The sequence below is a fragment of the Mustela lutreola genome, chromosome 9 (genome assembly GCF_030435805.1).
Source record: "Mustela lutreola isolate mMusLut2 chromosome 9, mMusLut2.pri, whole genome shotgun sequence".
NCBI lineage: Eukaryota > Metazoa > Chordata > Mammalia > Carnivora > Mustelidae > Mustela > Mustela lutreola.
The window spans coordinates 68529228-68542940 of NC_081298.1; the positions used below are offsets into that span (position 1 = coordinate 68529228).

Consider the following 13713-nt stretch of genomic DNA (forward strand, 5'->3'; position numbering starts at 1 on the left):
TGACTTATGTTTATGTTAAGCAATTCTTAAATATCACTATAGCCTTAAGCTTGAGAAATTTGAGTACCTCAGAGAAGGGGCTATGTAAAAACAAAAATCACTGGTACTACTGTATTATTGTGCAAAAAAAAAGCAACATTTCCCAAAAAGAAAAGAAAAGAAAACCCTGATATAAAACAAAACCCACATTAGGTTTCAGACTATTAAAAGAAAATGCATTCTTTTGCCCCATCTTCACTCCCCAAATCCTCACTCCATTAGATTGTCAACTACCTCTCAGGCACCCTACAGAGCCCATTTCCAGTGACCTTTAATCAGTCTCCTCTGAGACACAATCCACTGGACAGAATTCTTTTCCATTTGCCAAAGTTATTTTCTAGCACTCCAAGTTACCACTTTTAGTTCCAATTCCCACAGTGAACTTTTAAAATTCATTTCTTGCCACTTTGGGGAAATGCTACCTTTAAGAACTATAGAATAGCTTATACAAGTGTAAAAACCTACTAAATATTACTTTTTAAGCAAATTATCTTTGAGTATCGGTTTCCTCATCCCTTGCAAAGCTAAGAAGACTAAATGGGAATAATATTCACGAAGTTCCTGATAAATCCTATGAGGGGGGCAAAAAAATGGTAGCTCTTTAAAAGAAAATGGAAAAAAAAGTATTTGCTCAGTGAAGGAAGGAAAAAGATTTGTTTGGCATATATCTCTTCTGCTAAAACTTGGAGGCACCTAAATGAGGAACATTCCTTCAACTACTTAAAAGAGAAAAAAACTAGCAGGTTTACGGCAAAGATAAGAACTACATTCCAGTGTTACTGCAGTGAGTAAGCATAATATATGTGATGAATCTAGAACGGATTATAGGGTTTATTTCACTCTTTTTTCATGATAGCAGTACCTCCTATTATCAAAGAGAATCATCCCCACTCTTTGATTCTTTATTTCAAACGAAAAATTTTGAGTATAGCTGACACACAATGTTTTATTAGCTTCAGGTGTACAACAGTGATTCAACATGTTTCTATGTTATGCTATGCTAACTATATGTGCAGCTCCCATCTGTCACCATACAACGTTATTACAATATCATTGAATACTTTCCCTATAACTGGAAGCCTGTATTTCTGATTCCCCTTTACCCCATTTGCCCATTTGCCATCTCCTTCCCTCTGACAACCACAAATCTGTTCTTTGATTCACAGGTCTGATTCCATTTTTTGTTTGTTCATTGATTTGTTTTGTTTTTTAAGATTCATGTGAGTGAAATCATATGTTGTCTAAGGCTGACTTATTTCACTTAGTATAATACCCTCCAGCTCCATCCATGCTGTCACAATTGGCATCTTTTTTATGGCTGCATAATATTCCATTGTGTAGATTTATCACATCTCCCCTATAAATTTGTGTATCAGTGGACACAGGTTGCTTCCATATCTTGGCTACTATAAATAATGCCACAGTAAACACGGGTGCATATAGCTTTTCAAATTAGCATTTTCATTTTCTTTGGATAAATACTGAGTAGAAGAATTATTGGATCATACGGTATTTCTATTTTAAATTTTTTAGGAACTTCCATGCTGTTTCGCACAGTGGCTACACCAGTTTATGTTCCCGCCAAAGCACAAGGATTCCTTTATCTCCACATTCTTGTCAACACTTGTTATTTTCTTGCCTTTTTGACTGTAGCTATTTTGACAATCACAAGGTATTATCTAGTAGTTTTGATTTGTATTTCCCTGATGATTAGTGATATAGAGCATCTTTTCATGTGCCTTTGGCCATCTGTATGTCTTCTTTGGAAAAAGGTCTATTCAGGCCCAATTTTCAATCAAGTAAAAATTTTAAGAGTGAACTAAAATAAGAGGTCTTCTAAAAACTCCTTCCCTGGTAAATAGTAATAACAAATGAGTACAACTCTATTTAGGACTTGGGGCTCTGCTTACCCAGTATTGTGTCAAAAGAGAAAACTGCCCTGACAAAACAACGGAGCTAGGAATTCAGGTAGCTGGAGATACATGGCTAGGAAAACTACCACATAGAAACCTAGCCTACCCTCCAGAAATCTTTTCTAACCTTCTTCAGAAGTCTCTCATAAAGACTACAAACCACATATACCTTGTGATTCTCAAAAAGGTCCAAGTGTTGGGCACCTGGGTGGCTCAGTCAGGTAGGCTTCCACCTACAGCTCAGGTCATGATCCCAGGGTCCTGGGATCGAGTTCCACATTGGGATCCCTGCTCAATGGGGAGTCTGCTTCTCCCTCTCCCTTTGTACCCACCCCAACTTGTGCCCTCTCTCTCTCAAATAAATAAAATCTTTAAAAAAAGAAAGAAAAGAAGAAGAAGGGCAAAGTGCCAAAGACAGTGCCAGTGATGCATACCACCAGCTCCCCACTGACACAGGCCCACGACAATCTCAGGGCCACTGACCATCACACATGTGTAAAAACTGTATAATGCACTGAAACTTAAAATTTATTTTTTAATGTAACTTACAAATTATCTATGCCCAAGCCCAATATTCTGCCACTGACTGAGGTTTTGAGCCTCTTTGTACTCCTCCAACCTAATATGGGGCTAGAATGATTTGATCTCCGATTTCTTATCTCAAAAGAGTATTGGAAGACTAATACATTGACATCTAACATAGTCTGATCTCCTTGGAGAAACATGCTATTTTGAACAAAATATTTTAAATTTTTTTCACTGGTAAAATGAATTGCTCCCTTTTTTTTCCCCACAGAGCTGTCCTTAGCTATTTGAGATTTTATCACAGCTTTCACTCAAAAAAATTAATACTCAATTTGGAAGTTGAGGGGTATCTACTTTTTTTTCAAAATGAAAAGAACATTGCTTATTCCAGTTATAAAACGAATATGTGCCATAAAAAAATCAAATAAAAAAAAATCAAATGATACTAGAAAGTATAAAGGAGAAACTAATAATCATCCATAATCCCAATGTCCCAACATAACATGATGAACATTAAGATATAGTTCTATCCATGTACCTATGTACACACATACTTAATGGGTATCTATGTATTTTACAGAAATAAGATCATATTCCTTAAAGTGATTTTTTAACCTAGTATGATTTAGAGATCATGAACAGTTATATGCTACATTTCCATAGACTATCCATGATCAACTAGTCATCTAAAATTACAGATTGATGTTTTTTTCCAGGTGTTCTTTGTGCTATAATGAATTCATTTACATTCCATCTTTCTTTAATGGCTTCATTAGTTTTTAGGAAATTAATTATTAGTCAAAATGATATGGATACTTAAATTTATGAAAAATGTTTATGAAAATTTATGAAAAAATATTTATGAAAAATATCACCTCTAAAAGTGAAGTCATTTACCCTCCAACCAACAGTAATTGAAAAGACCCACTTCCCTATATTCACTGATTATTGCCTATCTTCTCTCATCTTTGCCTTTTTCATGAACTAAAATGATATCTCACTGTTTTAATTGCATTTAATTACTTCATTACTAGTAAAATAATCATTTGATGTGTTTGTGGAACACTGGTGTTTCTTTTGTGAAATAATTTGTCCTAATTTTTGGCTATGTTTTGTTTTTTTCTTATAGATTTGCAGTGTGGTTTTTCTATTGCTTTATTAGAGCTCTTTATTCAATAAAGAAAATACATCTTTGTCTGTATATACATCACAAATAATAATCAGTTTGCCATTTGTCTTTTAATTTTTTTGATGCTTTTTAAGTCTTTATTCAGTCAATATATTAACCTTTAAATTCATAGGGTTGGGTCGCACTTGGACCTTATTTTAATATTATAAAATTATTCCTCTGAAATATCTATGAGTGAGGATTTTTACTTAAATATTTAATCCAACTTAAATTTATGTTGGTACATAACACAAAGGCAAGATTCAGCTTTGGTTTTTTTCCTAAATTTCTTTTTTTTTTTTTTTTGAAGATTTTATTTATTTGATAGAGAGACACAGCAAGAAAGGGAACATAAGCAGGGGGAGGAGAGAGGAAGAAGCAGGCTTCCTGCCGAACCGGAAGCCCGATTGCCGGGCTTGATCCCAGGACTCTGGGATCATGACCCAAGCCAAAGGCAGATACTTAATGACTGAGCCACCAAGGCGCCCCATATTTTTTCTAAATTTCTAACCAATGGCCCTAAACACCATTTGTTGAAGAATCCATCCTTTCCTCTCTTACTGAAATTCCATCTTCATCATATGATAAATCACATATCTTTATGTCTTTCTGAACTCTCAATTCTAAAACACTGCTTTATGTGTGTATTTCTGCTACTGACACTCACTCTTTTAGTTAAGCAGTTTTGCACCATGTTTTCACATAACCAAATAATGTAAAAATATTAAGGACGGCACACACTAAAAATATTTCCTATATTGTGTTATTTTCCAGTATCAAATATATTGAAAAGGCTCAAGAATAATAAATGAGACAAATGATATTAATACCAATACACACATAATTTAGACAGGCACACATAATTTAGACATTACCTAATATTTTGTTCACTGTACTATAAGTTATTGTTTCTTATTCAACTGTAATAAGGAGTTAAAATTTGTTCAAAGACTGGCCTAGACCTAGTAAATGGCAGAACTAAAACCTAAACTTCATATTCCATGATCCTTCCATGAACCACTAAGTTAAAAATAGAGCAATTATCTATAAAAGCCTAAATTTCTCATTTTTAATCAAAGTACCTTACCAAGTAGATATTCTATATATACACATGTATATCTACATACACATGGATACACATATATATATTACACACCTACACACATACATACACATGTGCATGTACATACACACTTTAACTTGAATGAGGAAAATCTTTCTAAATCTAAGCTGATATACCTGAAGCTTTTGATATTCCACCAATATTACAGCTTAACTATGTAACACAAAAACAATGAAATAAAAACTAAAAATCTGGACTATATTTCCTAAGAGACGGTTACCGTCTCTTGGTTTCCCAAATGCAGTTAAAATACATAAGATCCTTATGTAATAATTATTACTAAACCAAAAGAGATCCATTTTGGATATATCACAAAACAGATCCCACTATCAGACACTAGGAAGGATCTAGAAGCAGGAGACTGTAGCTGTGTGCATTAAAAGTCCAGGTAGGTCCTGGGATTCACTGGTGGGAAAAGAATTACCATTGTCACATGTGAGAGTGTATAAGGCAGAGGGTCCACATATTTCTCCAGGAGACTATGAGATACCAACCACCATGTCATTTAGCCCAGCCAGGAGAAAAAAAAACTTTTTTCAAAGAATGGCAGAAGGGGTCTTACCAATACATTCCCCAAATTTAAGCTGTTTAATGTTAGCCAGGGATCCTGATTCATACTAGGTTACTACAATGATACCTTATTACTGACTCCCTATCCTTTAAAGGCTAATACATATTATATTGCATATACCATGTACTATAAATTGTATAAATTCCATCATCTGCTCAAGCTGTCAAAGGATGGATGATGAGCTAAAAAGAGTTCAAATGGAGCTGTTATAATCCCAAGCACCAATGGGATTTTACAAATACCAAACAGTTATATTATATACTATAACAACCAAATTTTAATCTCTCCAACTAAGCCTTGGAGAGAATCATATTTTTAAAACATTCATTTCAGTAGAGGAAAGAGATGACTTTGGAGAAGGAGAAAGTGGGTTTGGAAGAGACCATATTGGGGCTTCTTTGATTAGAGGTCAGGGACTTGCTGGAAAGGAAACTGTGCTCACAGGGAAAACAAAAACAAGTGATCTGCCCTGGTACTTGCAGAGTACTCCCTTGCTAACCAGAGTATTTGAGTGACCTGTTACGTGAAACACCGAAGCAGCCAGCACTTCCTTGAGTTGAAGGATGCCAACCTATAATTCTCCCTAGCAGGATGGCATCTCTCTCCAGGCATGATGAATCAATAGCAGACATAACCTCTCAGAGAGCAGCTTTGATATTTGAAAAGGAAGTACATTCTAAAGTAGCAGAACCCAAAGAATGAAATATGAATACCTACTCCTAAATAGAGGTAAGCAAAAAGAGAGCCTGGCTTTCAAAATAATGTGTTTTCCATAATAGCAAATATATTCTATGGAGCAGTGAATCATTATGCCAGAATGATTGTATGAGATTCATTTTTAATTTCTTCCTACAACATTCGAAGGAATTCACACTCTGAAAGAAAAGCTCAAAAATACAGAACACTTTACAGGTCATACATTTAAAAATACAAAATGCTTCTAAATAAAAGGGGTAAATATTAAAAATATTTCTTTTCTAATATATCAGGAAATAAGAAACTACCTAGAAGCTTCATTTATTACTGAAAATTAAAGGTTTTTCCATATCTTTTTGGTTAGAAAACAAATTCAGGAAGTAAGACTGAACCTCTTATCTTTAAAATTTTACAATGCATAAAATCATTACTTGGTTTTAACAACTAGCTTAAAATTGAGATGACTGGTTCTATTAAGCCATAAATATATTTTGTGTGTATGTGTACATATGTGTGTGTTTTGTACATACACACATATCAGGTTTTTATAACTATATAGTATTTCTGTTATTTTTTTCCTATTATCAGGACGTTTAATTAACCTGGGGACTATTAAAACAAATGAACAATTCCATCCATTGGTTCTCTCATAGTATTAGAAACTTTTTCCTCATTTAAATATCTTTCAGTGTACCATCAGTGTACTACCATGTGGTGATTTAGGAATAGATATTCTTATATAGAACTCTTGCTATCAAGATTAAGAAGACCAAAAGTATTCCTTATTTAAAGCCCAGAAGTATAAAAGTTAAACTGATATTTAAAACAAAAGACAACAAAATTAACTCAAAAATAACTCAGGAAAATCTACTTTTTGTATTAATGAATTTAATGTATTAAATATATGAGAAATAAATCAAATGGAAAATTTTAAGCACACATCTTCATATGTTTACATGATGAAAACTTATCGTTATTTTTCAAGTTATTTATTCCAATTATATTGGGCTGTGAGACAGAATTATGATTGTAGTGCCCTCTGCTGGGATTTCTAGTCACAGACTCAACCTAATATCACTATTAGTGTAAAATCAAACATTTGAGGGGTCAAGCAATAAATCACTTTTTCAGTCACTGATTACTTTTAAGCCTTGGCAAAGATTATATAAAAGTTATAATCAACATTTATGCTATGTAACAGGATTTTGCCAATTTATCATTAAGTGAAATATCAGTATAGATTTTTCCTTTAAAATAGCAATAATGTAAAATTACACCAAACAACATGTTTTAATGTCTTATTTTTGTCACTACTTCTTTCACTTGGCAATATACTCAGCTTTTTGAAGTAACATTTGTGAGAAGACATTTTAATAAATTACTATTTTGGTAATCTGATCTATTTTTTCCTGCTTTGTTAGTTCAATCAAAATAACTTATTTTAAAACACGAGAACAACCCTTAATAATATTATCTTCACTATTAGAAAAAGATGGAAGAACATTTTAGAGGTACTCATCACCAGTAATAATAAATAGCTTCCATTTACTGTCAATAATGAGGAATATAGTATACGTTATAAACTTGCTATATATTTTATCCAATTCTAAGAGACAATATAAATTGACATAAACTGACTTAATATAAAAGAGTCAAGATGAATGTCAGAGCCAAGATTCAAATATAAATGGGTCTCATTCTAAAGACTCAAATTTTTACATCAAACAAAACAACATCAGTGAAAAAATACTTTTGCATGCAATTTCTCCATTTGTCAATGCAACAACGGGGGTGGATGAGGGAAGTGTGGAACAATTTAATGAGAAAAAATGTCAGAGAAGAACAAGATAGATAGTTACTCATGTATAAAACAATAGCATAGACCTTTAGGAATGTGTTTTTATTATACATAATGCTGCCAGCTAGTGGCCCTATTCATACTGAGCCACTGGAAACAATGCTTGATTTTTACATCACTGAATCAAAAATTCCACATTTAACATTCTAGGATCATATTCCTAAATTATACATGCATAAGCCTGACTTAATGTTATTTCACCTTACCCTAGAACTAAAGGAGAATGTTTCCTCAATCACCATTAGCCCTAATCCCCAATAAAATGAGATATGCCTAAGTGGAAAAGAATTCAGCAAGTGCCAACATGTGGAAACTAAAAGGCACACTTGTCACTATCTATGAAAAAGAAACCCATATTATTTAAATATTTTTGGGCAATTTGGGGATACTTATAGATTCTTCAGTGACAAAATATATAATTATTTTTATATACTATCAAAAGCTGGTCATAAATGGGCATAAAAACAAAATTACTGCCTGAGTACTGCTGAATATTATTCTAAGCAGATCTAAAATTAGAGGGCATCTGATAAAGTAGTACTGTTAGCAAAGTATGTTATTTATTTTAGTTCAGAGAATAGTTACAGCTATGAAATTACTTTGAGGAAAAAAGTATGACTATAATTTTTACATTTAAAAAGGTCATATTAAAAATAGAATAAAAATAAAAAGACCATACTACAATGATAATTCACTCTCTTTTTTTTTTTTTAAGATTTTATTTATTTATTTGACAGAGAGAAATCACAAGTACACTGAGAGGCAGGCAGAGAGAGAGAGAAGGAAGCAGGCTCCCCGCTGAGCAGAGAGCCCGATGCGGGACTCGATCCCAGGACCCGGAGATCATGACCTGAGCTGAAGGCAGCGGCTCAACCCACTGAGCCACCCAGGCGCCCCTCTCTTTTTTTTTTTTTTTAAAGATTTTATTTATTTATTTGACAGATGGAGATCACAGAGAAGCAGGCAGAGAGAGAGGAGGAAGCAGGCTCCCTGCTGAGCAGATAGCCCGATGCAAGGCTAGATCCCAGGACCCTGGGATCATGACCTGAGCCGAAGGCAGAGGCTTTAACCCACTGAGCCACCCAGGCGCCCCGATAATTCACTCTCTTAAGAAAAATATCTTATGCAACACACATGGAGAAATACACAGGTCTGATCATCATATATTGTTTAACACAGGGATATAAAGATATTCTTGGCTGATTTCTTTCATCATATAACATGATAATTATCTAAATGATTCTCTCAATGGAGAAATCTATCACTACAATCAGAAGCTTAGATGAAAAGACAACGTGTTCTATAATATAATATGCCATAAAACAAAAACCTTCTGGCACTGTATTAACAGTAAGGAAAACAAATGTTCTGGTTTTATTCCATAGTGAAAAAGAGAAGCAGGAAATGGAAAAGAAAGTACCCAAAACAGCAAAGAAGAAAGAGACAGCCCATCTGTTGAATTAACTGAGAAGGTCAAAATGGAAACAAGAAACAAAAGGGTAGTACTAGAGAGTCCAGCGTTCCTTCTGACCTACATTCTGTCACACACACACATGCACCCACACACACACTCACACACACACAGCTGCAAAGTATAAAAATAGCCTTCTCCCACTTTTTTTTTTAAAATAGATTTTATTTATTTGTCAGAGAGAGAGAGAGAAAGAGAGAGAGAGCACACAAGCAGGCAGAGACAGAGAGAGAAGCAGGCTCCCTGCTGAGCAAGGACCATGATGCAGGACCTGATCCCAGGACCCTGGGACCCTGGGATCATGACCTGAGCCAAGGCAGCAGCTTAACCCACTGGGCCACCCAGGCGTCCCAGCCTTCTCCTACTTTGTAGGTGCATCTTATATGACACTTATCTCACATCTAAAAACCATGAGTTTATATTACACACACACGCACACACTTATGCACACACATCACTATAATAAATATATACTAATAATATATTAAAACATATACTATATATATAATTAAAATATATACTAAGTATAAATTCACTTTTTAGAACAATAAAAGTATTTCCACAAAGGGAACATATAACTTACAAACATTTCCTGTATTGTCAAAGCTGGTAAGAACATCTTCAACATTCAAAGATCCATTATTATGCCTAGGAAAGAATAAAGCATTTTCTTAAATTATTCTGAAATATTAACAATTATTACATTTTCAGAAAGGTGAAACTGTGTATTGTGATATACCCACCCAAGACCAATAAACCTTTTCCTGTTGTACTTTCAAAATATTTTCTGCCCACTAGAGGGAGAAGGAAAAGAAATAATAGAATACATTTCTCAGATTTTCAATATGATGATACTCTTGATGATTAATATATGTTTTAAAGTATTAGTAAATAATTTTTATTGTTTTAGCTATATAAAAGTGAGGTAGATTATTAAAGACAACAAAACAAAACCTTACCTTTGAGAATCTCAAAAAAATTAATCAACCTCCAGAACCAAACTCAAAAATAAATAGATTTCCTCTGTACCAGACCAACAAATTCAGAATTTTCAAAGAACTAACCAACCTTCAAGTCTGCACAATCCACAATTAGAAAGTTCTAAATGTCAGGGGGGCAAAGTGTTTTGTATCGTTTTCAACTAACCTTAATTCCACTCTCTTTAATTCTGATCTCTATTCACTTGACAGCTCCTGAAATATCTAATTTGACTACTGATATTTTAGTACTGATATTTTAATACTGATATTTTAATATTTTAATAATTACTGATAATTTTAATAAAATACTGATATTTTAATAATTTAATAATGTTATTCTTCAGATACAAATGGGCCCAAATGTCAGTAGGTCATAGGGTTTGAGATACTTTTCCAGCGGTGATTTTAAAAAAACAAATAAATAAATCAGAGGCACCTGGGTGGCTCAGTTAGCATCACACAGACCTAGTTCTTCGATACAGTGACTAAGTGAGATTGTTAGAAGTTAATGTGCAATCATTACTGGCCAAATTAGCATTGGGCTCATCGGTATCCTAATCTAAGAAAACAAAGTTAACAATGTGTTATCAATAATACAAGATTCTGCATAGAAATGAGGTTATGTAACCTATCATAGAAAACTACAGTATACATGTGAGGAACAAGTGTGAAGAAAGGATGAAGTATTTAGTATCTAAAATGCAAGGTGTGAAGAAAGGATGAAGTATTTAGTATCTAAAATGCAAGATAGAGCTATTAAAATGATCAGCAACGTGGCACAGAACTCAAAAATCTTTTTTTTAAAAGGTTTTATTTATTTATTTGACAGGGAGAGAGATCACAAGTAGGCAGAGAGGCAGGCAGAGAGAGAGAGATGGGGAGGCAGGCTCCCTGATGAGCAGAAAGCCTGATACAGGGCTCGATTCCAGGACCCTGAGATCATGACCTGAGCTGAAGGCAGAGGCTTAAGCCACTTAGCCACCCAGGCGCTCCTCAAAAATCTTTTTCATAAATATAAAAGCAATATACAGCTCCTTTAAGAGAAAAAACAATACTCCTATTCCTATCATGCATAGCCTCCAAATTTATTCCATGCTCATAATAACTGAGAGCACAATGTCCACAGTCTTGCAATTTGTGTTTTGATATTATAAACAGTTTCCCACATCACCATATCCTCCTGCAATATTAATTTAATGGCTGCCAAGCAGATGAATGAATGACTGTACTATAACTTACTTAACCAATGTCTTATGTTGGATTTTCGTTTGTGTCCAATTTTGTACTATTTATACTGAGCATCCTTGCAGAAATATCATTGAACCCATTTCTCATTACTGCCTTATGATAAATTCCTGAAACTTTCTCAATTCAGGGTAAAATAAACATTTGAAATTAAATATATATTATGAAAAATGTTAAATATTTCTAAAAAACAGAAACTGGGATAATTGCATATTTGAAATTTAAAAAGCATTATTAAAAATAAAAAGTGGATTTCTCAAGAGTTACCACTGAAACAGAACTTGTCTATTCTTGAAATCATCATCTCTTGAAGCCAAAAAAGAGAGTGAGCCTATGACATTTCTAAATGGGGTAGGAAGTAGGGAAAGTATAAAACTAACCCTATACCTCTAAATAGCTTACAAAAAATGAAAATTATTTCTCTATGAAGTCTAGAATTCCTAAAAGAAGGCATCTCATGAAAGAACATCAGCAATCATTGTCTTCAATAGCATAAGAATTAATGCTAACTATTGGAAAACTCATGCACACAATGTGGTAAGGATCCAGTTTGATTATTTCAAGTTCCTTTCATTTGTCCTAAACTCAAGGACTATTGTTTTGTTCACTGAGTCATCTACTTTATTGTGTCAAATCTGTAAGATCTTGCTACCCCTAAATTTTCAACAGTCTTCCTAGGTCCTGCCTGGACAATGTGGTTAGATGGAAAAGTATTTACAAGGAAAGGACCCTGAAACTTCAATCTTAGCATTATACTGGCAACTAATGTTATATAACAGTGACAATTTTTTGCCAACATAGCAAGGAATAAAAAGTTCTCTCTACCTTTCTCCTAAACTCTAAAGCTCTAACTTATTTCCCAAGCCCTTAATAACAATAGCATCATAAATGTTCTCACCACAAAAAAGAAATGGTAACTATGTGACATGATAGTGGTATTAGCTAATGTTATGATAATAATCCTTTGGTAATATGTAAGTGTATCAAATCAACACATAATACACCTAAAATTTACACAACATTATATATCAATTATATCTCAATAAAGCTGGGGAAAAAATTACTAATAGCCAGTTTCTTCTCAAAGTCAACCTGTTTTGTTTTTTTTTTTTCCACAAGCACTTTAAGCTAGCCTAGAACTGAGGACTTTTGAGTTTTCCCCAAGAAAGGATGATAAAGTAAGGAAGACTAATGAGCAAGTCACTGTGGGAGATAATTATGTGAAGAGGGGGGAAAAAGCTAATAAAGGAAAAAAGTCTGAAGTCTAAAGACATCAAGAGGTTGGAACTAGAGGTTAAAAATAAGTGAGAGTTAAATATGATATCAAAAGCACACACACACACACACACACACACACACACACACACACAAAGCTAAATGTCACTAAAATTAAAAAATTTTGTCCATGAAAGGACACTATGATTAAAGTGAAAAGACAACCCACAGCATGGGAGAAAATATGTGCAAATCACTGGGTCTAGTGTCCAGAATAGATAAAGAGTTCTCATGATTCAGCAACAAAAAGATGACCCAATTAAAAATGGGCAAGGCATTTGAACAGATATTTGTCCAAAGATGATACACAAATAGCCAATGAGCACATGAAAGTTTCATTAATCATCACAGAACTGCAAATCAAAACCACAGTGAGATATCACTTCATACTCACTAGAATGGCTAAAATAAAAAATAATAATAAAGTTAAAATAATAAGTGCTGGTAAGCATGGAGAAAAATTGAAACCCTCATATACTCCTGGTAGGAATGCAAAATGGTGCAACCATTGTGGAAAACAATTTGGCCATTCTTCAAAATGTTAAATAAAGATTCACCACATGACCCAGGAATTTCACCCTTAGGTACATACCTAAGAGAATTAAAAAGTTTTATAGTCACAAAAACTTAACATATGAATGTTCACAGTAGCATTATTCATAATAGCCAAGAAGTTGAAACAACCCAAATGTCCATCAACTGATAAATGGATAAACAAAATGTGGTATTATCCAAATAACAAAATATTATTCAGCCACAAAAAAAGGAATGAAATAACAATATATGCTATAACCCAGATGAATCAAAAACATTACTCTAACTGAAAGAAGCCAGACATAAAAGTCCATA

At 33.7% G+C, this 13713-nt stretch overlaps 1 protein-coding gene across 4 annotated transcripts in view; it reads right to left on the bottom strand.

Moving 5' to 3' along the window:
• Positions 1-13713, bottom strand: part of CAMKMT (calmodulin-lysine N-methyltransferase) — a 391971-nt gene that overhangs the window by 364201 nt on the left and 14057 nt on the right. For all 4 annotated transcript variants that reach the window (XM_059134602.1, XM_059134600.1, XM_059134601.1 and 1 more), the window contains one exon: positions 9948-10012. In XM_059134602.1, coding sequence (XP_058990585.1) covers positions 9948-10012 — 65 coding nt within the window. The remainder of the gene's footprint in view (positions 1-9947; positions 10013-13713) is intronic.